At 36.0% G+C, this 20,406-nt stretch overlaps 1 protein-coding gene across 8 annotated transcripts in view; it reads right to left on the bottom strand.

The window, feature by feature from the left end:
• Positions 1 to 20,406, bottom strand: part of COL14A1 (collagen type XIV alpha 1 chain) — a 267,475-nt gene that overhangs the window by 187,763 nt on the left and 59,306 nt on the right. For all 8 annotated transcript variants that reach the window (XM_059995120.1, XM_059995114.1, XM_059995119.1 and 5 more), the window contains one exon: positions 16,495 to 16,584. In XM_059995120.1, the coding sequence (XP_059851103.1) occupies positions 16,495 to 16,584 (90 nt within the window). The remainder of the gene's footprint in view (positions 1 to 16,494; positions 16,585 to 20,406) is intronic.

Genomic DNA, 20,406 nt, shown 5'->3' with positions numbered 1-20,406 from the left:
TCCTTTGAAAATATACAGTCCTTTTAAAATACTTGTAGAGAAAGTGTGTCCTAAAATTTTATTTGTACAATGACCTGGTTATTATTTCCTAACTTTCATAAGTTCATGCTGACCCAAGAGAGGCTATTTTGCCTGACCACCTCTATTTAGACACAAAGCTTATTCTGGAGCTGGTATATTACATTCACATGTATTCTCAGCTCTGTATATAATATTATGTGATTTGGCTTTATGTTTACTTTAGTTGTTCATGGTGAGTTTCTGAAAACATGCAATAACTCAATCATCCCTGTTACTCCAATTCATCAATAACAAACAGAACCTGACATTTTGAAGTTTCTCAGGCTGAAACACCTGCTTTATTTGATACCGTCAGCCCTGCAGGTATAGAAACAAGATGTTTAATAAAAAATTCTCAGACAAGAAGGAAGGTATCAATCAGATGAGCCCAAGCATTGCTACTGGAAACAGCCTCTGCCAACATCTATAAACAGTGCTCATAGCTGTAAAATATCTGACTTAACAGAAAGATATATTACAAGCTCTTTTCAAAATGAGAACATGTGCTACAGCCTGAGGGAGCCAGAGCACCCTAATCAGCTGCTCCTTTAACCCCGTCCTGTCTGAGCGGGGAACAGATGCTCTCAGGCAACCTACACACAGAGGCGGGGCAAAATCCAAAGCTGAACCCCAGCAGCTGTGCGAACAAAGAAGAGAAAGAGAAACTTCTCCCAGCAGCCTCAGGAATCTCCACAATCAACTTGATGTCCCCTGCATCTGTGGAATACCTGAATAGACAACGAATCATCCCAAAATTGAGGAGGTGGACTTTGGGAGCAACTGTAGACTTGGAGTTTGATGTCTGCATCTAATTTGCTCCTGGTTTTATGTTGGTCTTAGTTTAGTATTTAGAGTTCACTATCATTGGTAGATTTGTTTATTGATTTGGTGGCTCTCTTGCTATTTTTTTACATATATATACATATATTTTCCTTTTTCACTTTTGTGAGTGTGTATGTGTATGTTTCTTTGTGTGATTTTGTCTGTACACCTTTGCTTTTACCATGTGACCTAGGATTCTGTCTGTCCATTTGTTATTTTTCTTTCTGTTGTTTTTTGTAGTACAGTTTTTAGCATTTAGCATTGGTGGATTTGTTTATTGCTTTGGTTGCTCTCTTCTTTCTTTCTTTCTTTTATTTAAATTAATTTTTAGTTATTTTATTTTTAATAACATATTTTATTTTAATAACTTTATTTTATTTTAATAACTTTAGCTATTTTTTTTTCCTCCTGTTTATTCTGAGCCGTGTGGATGACAGGGTCTTGATGCTCTGCCAGGGGTCAGGCCTGAGGCTCGAAGGTGGGAGAGCTGAGTTCAGGACATTGGACCACCAGAGACTTCCCGGCCCGTTGTAATATCAAATGGTGAAAACTCTTCCACAGATCTCAACCTCAATGCTAAGACCCAGCTCCACTCAATGACCAGCAAGCTACAGTGCTGGACAACCCACGCCAAACAGCTAACAAGACAGGAATACAACAACACTCACTGGCAGAGAGGTTGCCTAAAATCTTAATAAGTTCACAGACACCCCAAAACACACCACTGAACACAGTCCTGCCCACCAGAAACACAAGATCCAGCCTCACCCACCAGAACACAGGCACCAGTCCCCTCCACCAGGAAGCCTACACAACCCACTGAACCAACCTTAGCCACTGGGGGCAGACACCAAAAACAACGAGAACTATGAACTTGCAGTCTGTGAAAAGGAGACCCCAAACACAGAACGTTAAGCAAAATGAGAACACAGAGAAAAACAAAGCAGATTAAGCAGCAAGATGAAAACCCACCAGACCAAACAAATGAAGAGGAAATAGGGAGTCTACCTGAAAAAGAATTCTGAGTAATGAGAGTAAAGATGAGCCAAAATCTTGGAAATAGAATGGAGAACATACAAGAAACACTTAACAAGGTCCTAGAAGAAGCAAAGAGCAAATAAATAATGATGAATGACATAATAAATGAAATTAAAAATTCTCTAGAAGGAATCAACAGCACAATAATTGAAGCAGAAGAATGGATAAGTGACCTTGAAGATAAAATAGTGGAAATAGCTAACACAGAGCAGAGTAAAGAAAAATGAATGAAAACCTCTGGGACAACATTAAATGCACCAACATTCGAATTATAGGGGACACAGAAGAAGAAGAGAAAAAAAAAGGGACTGAGAAAATAACTATTTGAAGACTTCCCTAATATGAGTAAGGAAAGAGTCAGTCAAGTTCAGGAAGCTCAGAGATTCCCATACAGGATAAATCCAAGGAGAAACACACCAAGACACATATTAACCAAACTATGAAAACTTAAATACAAAGAAAGAATATTAAAAGCAGCAAGGGAAAAGCAACAAATAACATGAAAGGGAATCCCCATAAGGTTAACAGCTAATTTCTCAGCAGAAACTCAGCAAGCCAGAAGGGAGTGGCAGGAGATATTTAAAGTGATGAAAGGGAAAAACCTACAACTACTATGACTCTACCCAGCAAGGATCTCATTCAGATTCAACAGAGAAATTAAAACCTCTACAGACAAGGAAAAGCTAAGAGAATTCAGCACCACCAAACCAGCTATACAACAAATGCTAAAGGAACTCCTATAGGCAGGAAACACAAGAGAAGGAAAAAACCTATAATAGCAAACCCAAAACAATTAAGAAAATGGTAATAGGAACATACATATCAATAACTACCTTAAATGTAAATGGATTAAATGTTCCAAACAAAAGACACAGACTGGCTGAATGGTTACAAAAACAAGACATATATGTATGCTGTCTACAAGAGACCCACTTCTGACCTAGGGACACATACAGACTGAAAGTGAGGGGATGGAAAAAGATATTCCATGCAAATGGCAATCAAAAGAATGCTGGAGTAGCAATTCTCATATCAGACAAAATAGAGTTTAAAATAAGACTATTACAAGAGACAAAGAAGGACACTACATAATGATCAAGGGATCAATCAAAGAAGATATAACAATTGTAAATATTTATGCACCCAACATAGGAGTACCTCAATACATAAGGCAAATGCTAACAGCCATAAAAAGGGAAATTGACAGCAACACAATACTAGGGGACTTTAACACCCCACTTTCACCAATGGACCGATCATCCAAAATGAATATAAATAAGGAAACATAAGCTTTAAATGACATATTAAACAAGATGGACTTAACTGATATTTATAGGACATTCCATCCAAAAACAACAGAATACACTTTCTTCTCAAGTGCTCATGGAACATTCTCCAGGATAGATCATATCTTGAGTTGCAAATCAAGCCGTGGTAAATTTAAGAAAATTGAAATCATATCAAGTATCTTTTCCAAGCACAATGCTATGAGACTAGATATTAATTACAGGAAAAAATCTGTACAAAATACAAACACATGGAGGCTAAACAATACACTATTAAATAACCAAGAGATCACTGAAGAAATCAAAGAAGAAATCAAAAAATACCTAGAAACAAAATGACAATAAAAACACGACGACCCAAAACCTATGGGATGCAGCAAAAGCAGTTCTAAGAGGGAAGTTTATAGCAATACAATCCTACCTCAAGTAACAAGAAACATCTCAAATAAACAACCTAACCGTACACCTAAAGCAATTAGAGAAAGAAGAACAAAAAACCCCCGAAGTTAGCAGAAGGAAAGAAAACATAAATATCAGATCAGAAATAAAGGAAAAAGAAATGAAGGAAATGATAGCAAAGATCAATAAAACTAAAATCAGGTTCTTTGAGAATATAAACAAAATTGATAAACCATTAGCCAGATTCATCAAGAAAAAAAAGGAAAAGACTCAAATCAACAGAATTACAAATGAAAAAGGAGAAGTAACAACTGACATAGAAATACAAAGGATCATGAGAGATTTCTACAAGCAAATCTATGCCAATAAAATGGACAACCTGGAAGAAATGGACAAATTCTTACAAAAGCACAACCTTTCAAGACTGAACCAGGAAGAAACAGCAAATATAAACAGACCAATCACAAGCACTGAAATTGAAACTGTGATTAAAAATCTTCCAACAAACAAAAGCCCAGGACCAGATGGCTTCACAGGCGAATTCTATCAAACATTTAGAGAAGACCTAAAACCTATCCTTCCCAATCTCTTCCAAAATATAGCAGAGGGAGGAACACTCCCTAACTCATTCTATGAGGCCACCATCACCTTGATACCAAAACCAGACAAAGTTGTCACAAAAAAAGAAAACTACAGGCCAATATCACTGATGACATAGCTGCAAAAATCCTCAACAAAATACTTGCAAACAGAATCCAACAGCACATTAAAAGGACCATACACCATGATCAAGTGGGGTTTACCCCAGGAATGAAAGGTTTCTTCAATATACACAAATCAATCAATGTGATAAACTATATTAACAAATTGAAGGAGAAAAACAATATGATCATCTCAATAGACGCAGTAAAAGCTTTCAACAAAATTCAACACCCATTTATGATAAAAACCCTCCAGAAAGTGGGCATAGAGGGAAGTTACAACAACATAATACAGGCCATATATGACAAACAACATTGTTCTCAATGGTGAAAAACTGAAACCATTTCCACTAAGATCAGGAACAAGACAAGGTTGCCCACTCTCACCACTATTATTCAACATAGTCTTGGAAGTTTTAGCCTCAGCAATCAGAGAAGAAAAAGAAATAAAAGGAATCCAAATTGGAAAAGAAGAAGTAAAGCTGTCACTGTTTGCAGATGACATGATACTCTACATAAAGTATCCTAATAATGCTACCAGAAAACTACTAGAGCTAATCAATGAATTTGGTAGAGTAGCAGGATACAAAAGTAATGCACAGAAATCTCTTGCATTCCTATACACTAATAATGAAAAATCTGAAAGAGAAATTAAGGAAACATTCCCATTTACCACTGCAACACAAAGAATGAAATATCTAGGAATAAACCTACCTAAGGAGACAAAAGACCTGTATGTAGAAAACTATAAGACACTGATGAAAGAAATTAAAGACAATACAAACACATTGAGAGATATACCATGTTCTTGGATTGGAAGAATCAATATTGTGAAAATGAGTATACTACCCAAAGCAACCTACAGATTCCATGCAATCCCTACCAAATCACCAATGGCATTTTTCACAGAACTAGAAAAAAAATTTCACAATTTGTATGGAAACACAAAAGACCCCAAATATTCAAAGCAATCTTGAGGAAGAAAAACAGAGCTGGAGGAATCAGGCTCCCTGACTTCAGACTATACTACAAAGCTACAGTAATCAAGACTGTATGGTACTGCCACAAAACCAGAAATATAGATCAGTGGAACAGGATAGAAAGCCCAGAGATAAACCCAGGTGCATATGGTCACCTTATCTTTTATAAAGGAGGCAAGAATATACAATGGAGAAAAGACAGCCTCTTCAATAAGTGGTACTGGGACAACTGGACAGCTACATGTAAAAGAATGAAATTAGAACACTCCCTAACATCACACACAAAAATAAACTCAAAATGGATTAAAGGCCTAAATATAAGGCCAGAAACTATAAAACTCTTAGAGGAAAACATAGGCAGGACACTCTATGACATAAATCACAGCAATATCCTTTTTGACCCACCTCCTACAGAAATGGAAGTAAGAATAAAAATAAACAAATGGGACCTAATGAAACTTAAAAGCTTTTGCACAGCAAAGGAAACCATAAACAAGCTGAAAAGACAACGCTCAGAAAGGGAGAAAATTTTTGCAAATGAAGCAAGCGACAAAGGATTAATCTCCAAAATATACAAGCAGCTCATGCAGCTCAATATCAAAAAAACAAACAACCCAATCCAAAAATGGTCAGAAGACCTAAATAGACATTTCTCCAAAGAAGACATACAGATGGCCAACAAACACATGAAAAGCTGCTCAACATCACTAATCATTAGAGAAATCCAAATCAAAACTACAATGAGGTATCACCTCACACCAGTCAGAATGGCCATCATCAAAAAATCTACAAACAATAAATGCTGGAGAGGGTAGTGGAGAAAAGGGAACCCTCTTGCACTGTTGATGGGAATGTAAATTGATACAGCTACTATGGAGAACAGTATGGAGGTTCCTCAAAAAACTAAAAATAGAACTACCATACGACCCAGCAATCCCACTACTGGGCATATACCCTGAGAAAGCCATAATTCAAAAAGAGTCATGTACCACCTTGTTCACTGAAGCACTATTTACAATAGCCAGGACATGGAAGCAACCTAAGTGTCCATCCAGAGATGAATGGATAAAGAAGATGTGGCACATATACACAATGGAATATTACTCAGCCATAAAAAGAAATGAAATTGAGTTATTTGTAGTGAGGTGGACGGTGTAGAGCCTGTCATACAGAGTGGAGTAAGTCAGAAAGAGAAAAACAAATACCGTACGCTTAAACATATATATGGAATCAAAAAATAAATGTTTCTGAAGAACCTAGGGGCAGGACAGGAATGAAGACACAGACGTAGAGAATGGACTGGGGACATGTGAGGACACGGGGAGGGGGAAGGGTAAGCTGGGACGAAGTGAGAGAGTGGCATGGACATAGATACACTATCAAATGTAAAATAGATAGCTAGTGGGAAGCAGCTGCATAGCACAGGGAGATCAGCTCGGTGCTTTGTGTGAACTAGAGGGGTGGGATAGGGAGCGTGGGAGGGAGACGCAAGAGGGAGGAAATATGGGGATATGTGTATACGTATAGCTGATTCACTTTGTTATACAGCAGAAACTAACACACCATTGTAAAGCAATTATACTCCAATAAAGATGTTAAAAAAACCATATAGGCTTATAAAACTTAAAATATATGTAAATAAAATTAATAAAATGATAACTTCAGATATCTCTGAAAAAAATAAAAAAACTAAAAAGAGGACATTTGAAAACTTACTTAAGGCAGAGCTATCTTTTTTTATAGCACTGGAAAATTCATGGGTTAAGAATGATAAAATTTGTTGGAGGCCAACAGAAGAGGTGTCAAAAATCCTTTAAAAATGTCTTATCAAGAGTGGTCAGGGGTAGTGGAAAGTCAGAGTAAACAGGCGGTCTCCTGCTAGGAGAATCTCAGCCCCTTGCCCTCAGGGAAACCTTATAATTTTATGCACAGGTATCATGTACTTTGCAGGTGTTCAATGATTATTTTCTGAATGACTGATTCTGTTTCATGTTTTTTTGAGTTCCTGAAAACATGAATTTTAATGCTTTACATCACAGCAAAAACTGAAATCTGCTTTCTTATAATAAAAATATTCTTTTCATGAAAACAGTCTTTCTTAATCTTCTCTAAGGGAATGTGAACCTCTCTCCTTGAGTCTAAAACAAGCCAAATCCAAATATTCAACAAATAGTTATTGACAATGTAAGACACTCTGCTGCATTCGGTAGGCTAATATTTTCTCTTTGAAAAGAAGACACTAGAAAAAAGGAAATAGAAAAAGGGATGCAAACTGACATTCATTCCATACCTGTTATGTTCCAGGTATGTCACAAACCTGATAGCATTTAATCTTCCCAAACCTGCATACTCGTTATGGCTATTATGCTCATTTTGCCAATGAAGAAACTGGAGCTTAGAGAGGTTTCTACGCCTTAGGTTGCCGAGGTAGGTAGGAAGCAAGGGAAGATTTCATTCCAAGGGATGTATGACCACAAAACCTGTGTGCTATATACTGAGCCACACTGACCTCAAGAAGTAACAAGGAAATTAAGGGAGAAAAAGGAAAGTTCAATAGGGGAAGAAAAAAGAATATTCTAACAAAAATGTTACTGTTTATCCTCTTGAACCTTGGACTGAAAAGCCACTCATATGATCTGATTTCTCCTCTGAGCATGGCTACTCAGACTCAGACCTACCATATGGCTAATGCCATGGGCTTGACAGACCACCTGTGCAGTTGCTCTATGCTTCTAAGAAATGTTATGGAATGATTGGAGAGCAGAAGTGAAGAGAAACAGGGCCAAAATTACATCACCACTTCTGTTGGATCAGGGTTTCTCAACCTTTTTTAATAAATTAATAACTTGAATTAACATTACTTATTTAAAACAGTGGTTTCACTTAATATGCCAAAGAATTGAAGAACAGACAACTACCCATAGCTAGATCTCCATCACTTAGAAATGGCTTCTACAAGTCTTTTTATTCCCCCTTCATCCTGTTTTGTCTGTTAAATCTTATCTTTTACTTTGGTGTTTTACAGTTTCACCAACACGATTCTGGGTGTGGCTAATTTTTCATTTGCACTCTTCAGAACACTTTATGTTCTATTCAGTCCCTTTTTAAATCTTACCTACTCTTGTTTTCATGGTCTCTCATCCTTCTCTTGTTTTGACTATTTCTATGACTTCAATAATATTGTTGTTTATTTTATAGTATTTATGTAATCATTTCATAATTGGAAATCATGGGATTCTGAGACCACCATATTTGTGTCTCATGACTTATACTCATGGTTTTACTTTTGTGTTTCAAAATTTTGGATTATTAACTCTTTCTGGCATTGCTTTATCTGTGGTTAATCTTTAGAATTAGGGCTGAGCATGTGTGCCTCAAAGGTGATTTTGTGTTTTCTTCTGCCAGGGACCCTACTTATACCAGCTTTGAGCAAGTTTAAAATTAATTTCTTGAATATTAGGACCCCAGAACATGTAAAGAGTATAAATGTGAATGCCTAATCTGTATGTGGTACAGGCCCATGGTTATAAATTCTCAAGGAGACATTTTTCCACTCAAGACACAGGCACAGACAGAGGGGCTTCCAAAAATTCTCCTTATGCTTATGAGCAGAGATTTTCTAGTTCACCCTAGTGTTGCTGGTACACTATGTCAAATGTCTAGGTAATGATAATAATTATTATTATGAGAATAATGAGGAAGAGAAGAGGAGAATGAAATAGACAGAGAAGATGATGAAGAAAAAAAAAGAGGAGGGAGAGGACCACTTAACGGAGCATACTCCATGGGCCAGGCATCCTTCTAGATCCTTTAATGCATGAATTCCACCCACAATCTAACCCCAAAGTCCAGTTTATGACCAGACTCAGTCCCTTCCCCCTTGTGTCCAAAAGTCAAGATCTAGCCAGAATTAACCTACAAAACCCACCCACTCACCTGTGCTTTAGCCAATATTCTGACTGCTGCATCACCAGAATTAAAATTTTCTCCAGTCCCACCCTGGTCAAACTAAGCTCACAGTGTTGGGTTCAGCAAATTTAAGGTCCAGAATAACTAGTGGAAAAAGCAGTAAACTTTCAAATTGATCTCTTAACTGCAAGCCAAGAACTATAAAAGTATTATAGGAAGTAAGCAATCCCAGTAAGTGAAAGTACACCTGGAGAATAATCATGTGCCCTGGCTATGCTCAACCATAACTCCGTATAATTCAAACCTGACTCTTCCTCAAGAGAAGGCAGTGGGTAAACACGTTGAGTCCCTGCTAGACTATGTAAGTTTCATGAGGGTAGATAGAATCCTGCCTACCATGATCACCAATTAATTCTCAGTGCCTAACTCAGTGTTCAGCACTGGAGGGTAATCACCAAATCTCTTCTATGCATTTATTGTTAAATCACTAACACAAAAGTTTGGTCTTTGATGATAGTAATTCATGCAAACTATACATTCTAATATTAATAGAAAATAACTATGTAGCACTGACTATGTTCTAGACACTATATGTATTAACTCATTTAATGTTAATTGGGAGAATTCGTGTTTCAAGTAGGGAAAAAAAAACAAATGTGAGAGTATGAGAAGTAGGATCCTTTGAAGGCATATATATGAGAGTAAATCCTATTGGAAATACCAAAATGGACAGCTGGCCTTAGAAAAGCAGTGAACTACTCAGTTCAGTGAGTAATTCTGTTCCAACATATTCAAAAGTTTTAAACATTCTAAAGCAAGGATTGGCAAACTTCTTCTGAAAAGGGCAAAACAGAAAATATTTCAGTCTTTGTAGGCCATCTGATCTCTGTTGTATCTGCTCAACTCTGATATTGTGGGAAAGCAGCTATAAATGGTATATAAAGGAATAAGCATAGCTGTGTTCCAATAAAACCCATTTACCCACTTAAGAAAACAGAGGACTGGATTGGCCCATGGGCCATAGTTTGCCAACCCTTGGAAAGAGTAACTTAAGCTCATCTTATTTTTCCCTCCTAAAAATCAGAGCATTGGGACCCTCCCCTTACCTTCTCCCTGCAGAGAAAAATAATTCATTTAAAAAAACGCAAAGAGGGTCAGAGATCTTAATTTAAAAATCATTAAGAGGAAAAAACAAGGAAACCCTATGCTACTTTTTCTTTCTATCTCATTATCTTTTTCAATCAAGTCCTGTATTCTTGTGCAAAACACCAAAAATAACTGGAGAAAGCTGTTTGGACAACACAGAAGAAATAGCATTTGCTGCAGATGTGCCAGTATTATGCTCCAAGGCCAATACCACTTTTGTCTGGGAGTTGGATTTGGATTATTGAAGAAATACGTACAGTAGATGGCAAACCAGGAACCAACTGCACAGCAACTTCTGTTAACGATCTTAGCTCTTTACATCTAAACTAAAATTCTAAAATATGTGAACTATGTCCAACTGTATCTGAGCCACTATCAATGTAGACTCTTATACCAGAAGACTGTAGATTGCAGGGAAAACAAAGATCAGGGTTCAGTGTGAATCATGGAAGTATCACATCTTGAAAGAAGGGCTATGGAAAGAAGTACATCAAGTGAATCGGTTTGCAGGGCAGAAATAGAGACACAGATGTAGAGAACAAACGTATGGACACCAAGGGGGGAAAGTAGTGGGGTGGTGGTGGTGGTGGTGGTGGGATGAACTGGGAGATTGGGATTGACATATATACACCAATATGTATAAAATGGATAACTAATAAGAACCTGCAGTATAAAAAATAAATAAAATAAAATTTAAAAATTCAAAAAAAAAAAGGAGTACATCAAGGCTTGGGTGGGGAAGACCTTTTTAAAATCTCCAGTGGGCCCCATTAACCCTCCCCTTCACTCTCCTGGAGCCCTAATTCTGGCCTGAATTCTCACCATTGTTTATAACTTACTTCTTAAGACTATTCGCTCATATCACCAGTGCCCTCAGAATCCTCTGACCCTTCATATACCTCATGGGAACCCTCACCTAAAAGAGAAAGCCATCTTTTATCTACAAAATTCCTGAAGGTTTTTGCCCTAACCCAGGTCTTCATCACTGCAATAAATATGTTGAAACAGCCCCTAGTGAAAGTGGCTCAGGAAAGGCCTCTCCAGAAACATGTGTTCAGTGCGTAAAGCAAATGAACTGCTGAATGAAAGGTCCTTCTGCAGATGTCTGTGAGGATTTATCAGAACACATATTAATGTTACTCTCACTTTTCACTGTTCATTTCCCTGTGTTCAATTCACTTCACTCAAACCTATGTTTCAGAAGAGCAAGAGGAAGGTGCATCAGGGAAAAGGAGAACTGAGGACATTTTAGGAATATCTAGTTATAGCTAAATTCTGGCATCAAACTCTAATCCGCGGATGGAAGATAGGTTTCACCTTGAGCGCCATTCTTCAAGCACTGCCTGGAAGAACACTAAGACAAAACTCAGCCGAGAACTCGCACGTAAAATCCTCCAAAAATATTTAGAAATTAAAAAAAAAAGCACACAGGGAAAGTAAATCAGAAATTAATGAGTTTGGTTATTTAAAGGTGGTGAGGAAAGCTGGGTGGAAGAAATAGGAGAAGTCATACTTCTTTTGAGTATTACCCTTTTGTATACTTTTTTACTTTTGGAACCACATTCATGTTTTCTGTACTCACAAATTAACCTGACTGTATTAAAAATGACTAACAAAACCACAGGGAAGAGGGAAGAAAAGAACTAACCCAAGATCCTTTTGAACACAGATATTTTAATATATACCCCACACTAAAGGCAAATATCGAATTCTAATCAACAGACTTTTTGCTAAGTGTTTAATTAGCAAGTTTGAAACTATTTCTATGATTGAGCATATAAGTAGGTGCATTTAAGATATCGGGAGCCATGTTACCCAACTCTTTTGAAGAGAGAGTTGTAAATATGGAAAATGAAATGCTAGAATAAACCCTGTGGTATGGATAGATGATAGATACAAGGCACAATAAGATAGAGGATAGAAAGACAGATAAATAGATAATAGACTCTGTGTGTGTGTGTGTGTGTGTGTGTGTGTGTGTGTGTGTGTGTGTGTGTGTATTCTCAGATAAATGGGCCTAGAAACAATGACAACCCAGAAGCATAAACACATCTAGTAACCACATTTTGGTATCTAAATACCATTCTCCATGAAAAAAACCCAACTCCTTGAAGAAGTGGTTGATTTCAGGACAGGGCACAAAAACTACAAGAGGAGCCTGGAATGCAAGGTTTGTGCCAGAAAGTAAGGAAGAGCTTCAAGAATGATGGGGATATATTAAAAGGGCATAGGAGACACCTTGAAATAGCTCCCACTGAGCAGTTCTGGAAGAATTTGAGCATCAAAATACATGATAGTAATGGATTATAATCCATCACATGAAATAAAAATTCATAATAAATAAATAAATAAATATGGGAGAAGGGAAAGATCTCCCTTACAGTAGAATGCCACCTAATAAATGTAGAATGAACAATGAAGTTAGGAAAATTATCATTTCAGAAACATTATAGTAGTAGCTGACTCAGGCAAGAATCATCAATGGATGTTAAAATAAGTGGGTAAAATGAAACAATATTTACATAGTGTCATATGAATTTGTAACATTGACAAGCTTGAGCATCCCCAAACAAGAAATTAACATAAAATGGTTCCAATTTGGTAGCAACCAAGGGGCACCTCTCTGGAAGTGCTCACTCCTAAACTATGCTGTGAAGAATTCCCACAAAAGAGCTCACAAATCAAAGTGACATGTCAAACAAGAAAACAAGCACCATGAATGAAAACCAGTAAAGAAAAGAAAAGAAAAATTTACCCCTAAAATACTTTAGATAATATAATTATTGGGTTCAGGATATAAAATAAACATGATTAAGACAGCAGAATAATTTTTTAAAAAACACTAAAATGGAACAATGTACCAGATAAATTTCTAGCAAAATTTTCAAAAAATCAAATATAATTTCTAGAAATGAAAGATTTACTCATTAAAAAGGACAGGCTAAAAAGCAGATTAGAAAGAGATAAAAAGGTAATTAGTATACTAATAGAAAAATAAAGGAAATTACCCAAAATGTCATTGATAATATCAAAGAGGTAGAAAATGCTAAAGTTAAGAGACATAGATCATCAAAAAAGACTATCTATGATAAATATAATTTGAATACAGAGAGAGAAAGAGGGAAGAGAGAAAGAAATAGGTAACTGAGAAAAGGAATATTTGAAGAACTAAAGGTTGAGAATCAGTGAAAGTTATAAATCCTGATTCTAGGAGCACAAAGAGATCTATAACAAGACTTATTGTAGTGGAACAACAGAACACCAAAGAAAAAGAACAGAAAACCTGAAAAACATCTGGAGAGAAAAGAGAGACTGCCTGAAAAGGAGTAACATTTAGACTGTCAACAGACTTGTCCTAAACAAGAGCCAAAAGAGAGTGAAATATCTTCTAAATGATTAGAGACAACAACTGTCAATCTGGTACCCAGCTAGTCCTTCAAAACTGAGGGTGGGCTGCAGATATTTTTGTGTGAATAAAGTTAAGTTTACCACCACAGATTTTCTCTAAAGGAAACTGAACACATGCAGAAAATCTGAGATGCAAGATGGAATAATGAGCAAAGAAATTTATAAACATGGGAAGTTCTGGACAAACAATGACTGTTAAAATTATAATTATTATAAATATTACACCTTCATGAGGCAAAAACGTTAAAATTAATGTATTTGTTATGAATTAAGTAAAATATAGAGGGTAGATAATTGAAGTTAAAGTACTATAAAATTTTGTATTGGTTGGGAAATGGTAAATATACTGATTAGTTTTAGAGTTTGGTTTTGTAAGCACACTAAAAATTTAATTATAATCATACAAAAAACACAAAAGAATTAAATACCTGCTAGTTCAGTAGAGGGGAAAATGTATTTAAAAAAAAGAAAAGTGATCAATTTTAAGTAAATAAGGCATACAAGGGGAAAATGTAGCATAATAGGAAGCATAAAATTAATGGCAAATCCAAAATGTAAGTGGACTACAGACACCAATTAAAATACAGAGATTGTAAGAGATGCTTTTTTAAAATCCAACTAAATGCTCTTTAAAGATTTACTCACCTTGAACCTGAGAACACAAATAGGGTGAAACTTAAAGGGCAGAGAATCAATATGCTATGTGACTATTAAACAAAATAGTGTCTAAGTCAAATATTGAATTACTAAGAATAAGGAAAATTTTTACAAAATAAAAAGAATTATTCACTAGGACAATACAACAACTCTTAGTTTACATGAACTTAGCCTCTAATTAAAGCAAAACTACCAGAGTTACAAAGAGAAATGGACAAATCTCCCAGACACAGAGATTAAAATTTTTCTCAAGAACACATGCGATGGTTAAAAAAAAATTGACCACATTTAAACAATAAGTCTGAACAAATTTTTTAAAAAATTGGTACCACAATGCAATTGTTAGACACCAACAACAAATACATATCTTTTAAAAAATCTCTGTATGTTTAGAAATTAAATAATATATTTCTAAATAACTTGTGGATCAAAATAGAAAGCCTAGTAGAAATTAGAAATTATATAGCATGAACTACATAAAAATAAAACTACATATCAAAATCTATGTGATACAGCTAAGCCAATACTTGGATATTTGTAGCCTTAAAAAATGCATATAATAGAAAAGGAGAAATACTGAAAATTAATGAGATAAGCATTCAATTCAGGAAGTTAGAAAAAGAAATCATAATAAGGAAAGAATATTATATATAAAAACATATAAAATAATAAGATACCATAGACAAGATGAACAAGGTTGAAGATATGCACACATTATAATTGAATAATTCAATATCTAGGTGTATATGCTAGAGAAATTCTATCACATGTACAGAAGGCAACATAAATAAGAATAGTTAGAGCAATTTTTTTTATAGCAATTTTATAATAGCAAAATACTGGGAACATCAGAGTAGAAGAGTTAAATATATTGGGTTATATTTATCCAGTGGAATTCTACACAACAAAGATGAATAAATTGCCTCACATAAGTCAACATGGATAATTCAAAAAATCTAATATTTTGTGAAAAAAAGCAAGTTGCAAAGTATACATAGATTTTGATTAAATGTATACAAAATTTAAGATATGAATTCATAATTAAAATATGGTTTCAGGATTCATATATTTATGTAGTTAAATGATAAAGACACATATTGGAATGATAAACACTGAATTCAAATACTGGCAGCCTCTTAGAAGGGGAGGAAAAGGAATATTCGGGGATATATAGGGAGTTCCTACTGTGCTGTTTATATTTATCTTCTTAACTGGATAAAGTTGCTTATTACTTATTTTTATACTTTTTATATACCTGATATATTTAACAATAAATCATAATAATATAGTTAATATAAATATAAAATTATAAATTATTAGAAGAAATAGGAAAACTTTGAAACTGAGAATTTCAAATATTGGAAAGGGTGTACGTTTTAAGAATAAATTATTGAAAAAATTGTGTCAGTTTGGTAGACTATCAAAATTGTAAAATTTGCATATCCTTTAACCCTGCAATTTCATTTTTAGAAGTATGTAGTTTTTGCAATGTGTTCGTAAAGTTTTAAAATTAAACAGCGAGATGAAGAAGGAAGGAGATGAAGAAGGAAGAAAGGTTGGTAGGTCACAAGACTATGGGGGGCCTTGAAAGTCTTGATAAGGATCTGGCCTCCATCCTAAGAGCAGTGGAAAGCCATTGAAGGAAGGGGTTTTAAGATGTGCGGGGGTCGGAGGGGTGGTACATGGAGCGTAGAGTCAGATTTGTTTTGCAAAGATCACTCTAACTTCTGGGCAGAGAACAAATTGAGATCTTGCTAAATAATAATGCACACCAGGAAAGAAACGGGAGCTTAGCGGAGTACTGGCAATAGACATGGAAAGAAATGAACAGATTCTGTCAGTATTTCAATAGAAAATAAACTCACTAGAACTTAGTGACGTAATAAATATGGAAAAGTAAGGGAGAGGAAGTGTTGACAGTTACTGTGTGTGAGGATGGAAGGAGGGAATGAGGTGGGCTGAGGGAGATTTTCGTATTAGATCTGTACTCCTCTGATGGGACCAAAGGCCAAGGATGTATGTATTGCCTGTGTTCTTAAGACAACTCAATCCCCCAAATAAGCAAATAGTAAAAAAAAAAAATCTGACCTTCTTCTGGTACAGATGGTTTATTCTCATTTCCTTTGTCCAAAACCTTGACTCTGGGTTTTGGTTCCTTTCTTTTTTCTAAATCTTTAACTGGAAAAAAAGTAAAAATACAGCAACATGTTAGGTTAAAGTCTAAAAGAAAATATTCAATGAATTTTTACTAAAACCCTTGCAAGTATTGAAAGTTTTAAGTAGAAATTAGCTCCATGGTAGAATCTCATTTCAGAAGATTGGAGCTGCTATTTTTTTCAATGTTGTCATGGGAATGTGTGGAAATCACAGAATTACGTTGGTAGAGTATTCACTATGGGCAGATGTATCAAATAAATTTAACCCTTCATAATTGTTATAAAATCAAAAGATTAGCCCCATTTCAGACATGAGGGAATGAAGGACCAACAGGCTAAGGAGCTAAGACTTATCTCATAAAACCAGAAAGTGTTGGCACAGGATTCAAGCCACGTCTTCAGATTTCTGGAAGGCCTGTGAGCTGGCCCCTGTTCTAGAAATATCTTAGCCATGAATATACTCATTTGGAGTTGGTCTATCTGCAATAGAAGATAGGGAACTCCATAATAATTTCCTTTCAAACTTAAAAAATATGTTTCCCTACTAATAAATAGTAGTATTTCTTCGTTACTTTCCTTATGAAATATTCATGGACCCAGAATGACCCTCGGTCCTTTAATACATTCATTCCTATGTACTCCAATAGCTTTACTTTTCACTCCACAGCAGCTTCCCTGCTATTGCTTGGCACCTGAAGTTGTCCTGAGTCATCGCTAAATGGCAGTGGTATCTGCACAAATAAAATACCCTGTGGAAAGGAGGAAGTGATCTCATGGCAAAATATTTCATTTAATTATTGCATTCACTTCATGGAAATCTGCAAACTTATTGGAGGGTTGGCTCTGTAGGGTAAGCAATGATTTCCTTTGAACCATCCTTCTTGCCTTCTTAGGGTATTATTCCATGAATCCTGTCTTTATCATCTCCTCCTCCTCTTCCTCTTCTTTTTACTGGCTTCCACCCCTTTGCTAAAAGGGTTTCAGACTTGCCATCTGCCAAGGCCGGGTTGCTCTAGTTCTATGATTCCTTTATAGAAACCTTCCTTGGCTTTCTGGTACTTAGAGATTAAATTCCATGATTAAAAATAATAATAAATACAAGATGCCTTAATCCTGCTATTTCCACTGATCTTCTCATTTTCTAAATCCATTTTTAGACGACTTCTTCTGATTTCTTTATAAGGCGTGGACACTTTGGAACACCTCTTCCTTTAAATTCTTTTCTTTCTCAGTTTTTAAAAATGCATTATCCTGGGTGTTCTCATATTCCTCTGACCCCTCCTTTACATTCTCATTCTTTGGATCATTTTTCTGCTTCCATTCCTGAAACACAGTCATAAACTACATTTCCCTTGCATCCCTGTACACCCCGCGTACAATTTTATCATCCCACAGTTTTAATTCTCACCCTTCCGTGGATAATTTCCAAATCTATATGTTCAACCCCACCCACACATAGACCACGGCCTCAAATTGCTTTCATTCTGTGAAAGAAAATAAGTCTGCAACTTTAGTGTGAGGAAAGTTGTACTAAAAGTAGAAATAGATCTGGGAAAGAATAATTGCAGAGGTGGAGACTCTGAGAAACTTCACCAGGAAGGTGCCATTTGGGCCAAACTTTAAAAAATGAGCAAGATTTTGCAGGCAGAGATTAGCAAAATATATTTCCAAAGGGAAAAATAGTGGCCAAAAGTAAAGTTTGCCAAAATACGGCCAAAATCCATTCTACAGATGAACAAGAAAAAAAAAAAACAGTCACTTTGAATTGGGCCACTAGGTCACATACAAGATGTAACACGTGTCACGCCAAGCTTCTGTCCTCCTCACGCAGGAGGCAAAATCAATTAGAAAACAGACTGTCAAGAGTAAAGTGGTATTAATGGTATTAATGGTATTATGGTATTAATCATAACAACAAAAGCAACCATGCCCCTACTGTGTGCTGACGTGAGTTAATCCACACAATAATAGGCACAAACCATCACCCCATTTGCCCATGAGGAAACTGAGGCTAGAAGTTAAGTTGCTTGGACAAATACACACACCAGATTTGGAATCATAACAGTTCAGACATGCCTTTCTGTCTTCAAAATCCAAAGATTGCTCCTTATGTTTCCCTATGTAGAAGACGGACTTATGAAAAATTCAAATCCCTACACTAACTGCAAACCTATATCCACAGGATTTGTCTAGATCATTATTTTCCTGGATCCAAGAATGAAAGGTTTCCAGGGAGGGGAGAACAGGCTTTAGTTCCATCTCACAGGGAGCAAAAACAGAACTGAAATGCAAAATGGAAAAGGAAACCATCCAAACAAAGTTATTTTAATTTCATTCTTATAAATTGTTATTTGGGAAGAACTAAGACCTCTAACCTGCCAATAAAAATAACATAGCTAAAAAATATATATGCGTCCATATAATTTATCTAACAAGTTGGACTGTTTCACTAAGATTATGTCAGCAGAGCTAAGCAAACTGAAAACAAATGCATTTCCTTTTAAATGTTTTGAGTAAATAGCTGTTGGCAAAGTTTTAAGGCTACCTGTGATTCTTATGCTGCTAGTCAGTGGAATATTTGCAATAATCAATCGCACAAAAGCTTAAGACTAAAGTGAAATGAATTGTTTCTCCTTGTCCTTTTTACTGCTTCTCACAAACTTTAAGGAAAGTTATTTCCCTTACTCATGTAGGAATGTCAGAGGCCAGAAACTGAAGCACAGTGCCAATAAAATGAGACAGAAGGCTGATTTATATTGAAAATAACATAAAACCCTTTCCCAGAGCTTCCAGACACTGTGAATCTCAAAAGAATGTAACATTTAAAACATCTGTATGTCCTGCTGACAGGTGGATTCACCAAATGTTTTTTTTTTGAGAAGTTTCAAGAGGTAGCGGGTTAACAAAGTTTTTCTTTTTAATTTAAGAAAAATCACAAAATGTGTCTCGTAAAACATAACCTAGAAGAGAAAGATAAAAAGGAAGGGAGGGGACACGGGTTCGTGCCCTGGTCTGGGAAGATCCCACATGCCGCGGAGCGGCTGGGCCCGTGAGCCATGGCCCCTGAGCCTGCGCGTCCGGAGCCTGTGCTCGGCAACGGGAGAGGCCACAACAGTGAGAGGCCCGCGTACCGCAAAAAAAAAAAAAAAAAAAAGGAAGGGAGGGACAGAAAAATCCAGATAGAACATTGCTGTATATAGAGTTCTAGAACCCACAGCCTCCCCGATTTGTGGATTAACCCTTTAAAAAGCTATTGTTATTTGAAATGATGTGTAGGATTCACTTCAAAATAATATGAGAGAGGGGAGTATGGGGGTATAAATGAAACAAGAGTGACCAAGAATGGTTAATTGTTGAAGCAACTGATGAATATTTAGGGGTTTATTTTATGAATCTGCTGATTTTTTAAGTTATGTTTAAAATTGTCCTTAATAATGAGTTGGGTTTTTTAAAGAGTCTACCTTAACAATGAAGTAACACAGAAAGTTAACCAGGACAGACCTCTTCTGTTTGTATTCCTGATACACAAAACTCTGCCCTCCAATTAGATAAGTCATCTCCAGGAAGAGAGAGTTGCTGTAGTCTCTGGTCACTAGAATATAAGGTCCATGGGGGCAGGGATTTGTCATGTTCCCAGGGCTTAGAACAGGGCCTCACACTTCGTAGCCATGCAATATACACTTGTTAAGTGGAAAAAAAAAAAAAGAATGAGTAAATGAATGAATATTTCCTGAAAGCCAAAAGAATCAGGGTCTTTGTGGACAACTTTTAAATTCAACATAAGGAAAAGCTTTCTAATGGAACAGCACAGACATGGATAGGGCTGCCTCAGAGCTTTCTCTCC

This window comes from Delphinus delphis, chromosome 17 (assembly GCF_949987515.2).
Source record: "Delphinus delphis chromosome 17, mDelDel1.2, whole genome shotgun sequence".
NCBI classification, from domain to species: Eukaryota; Metazoa; Chordata; class Mammalia; order Artiodactyla; family Delphinidae; genus Delphinus; species Delphinus delphis.
Note: the sequence above shows the minus strand (reverse complement) of the source record. Positions and strands in the feature narration are given on the sequence as shown.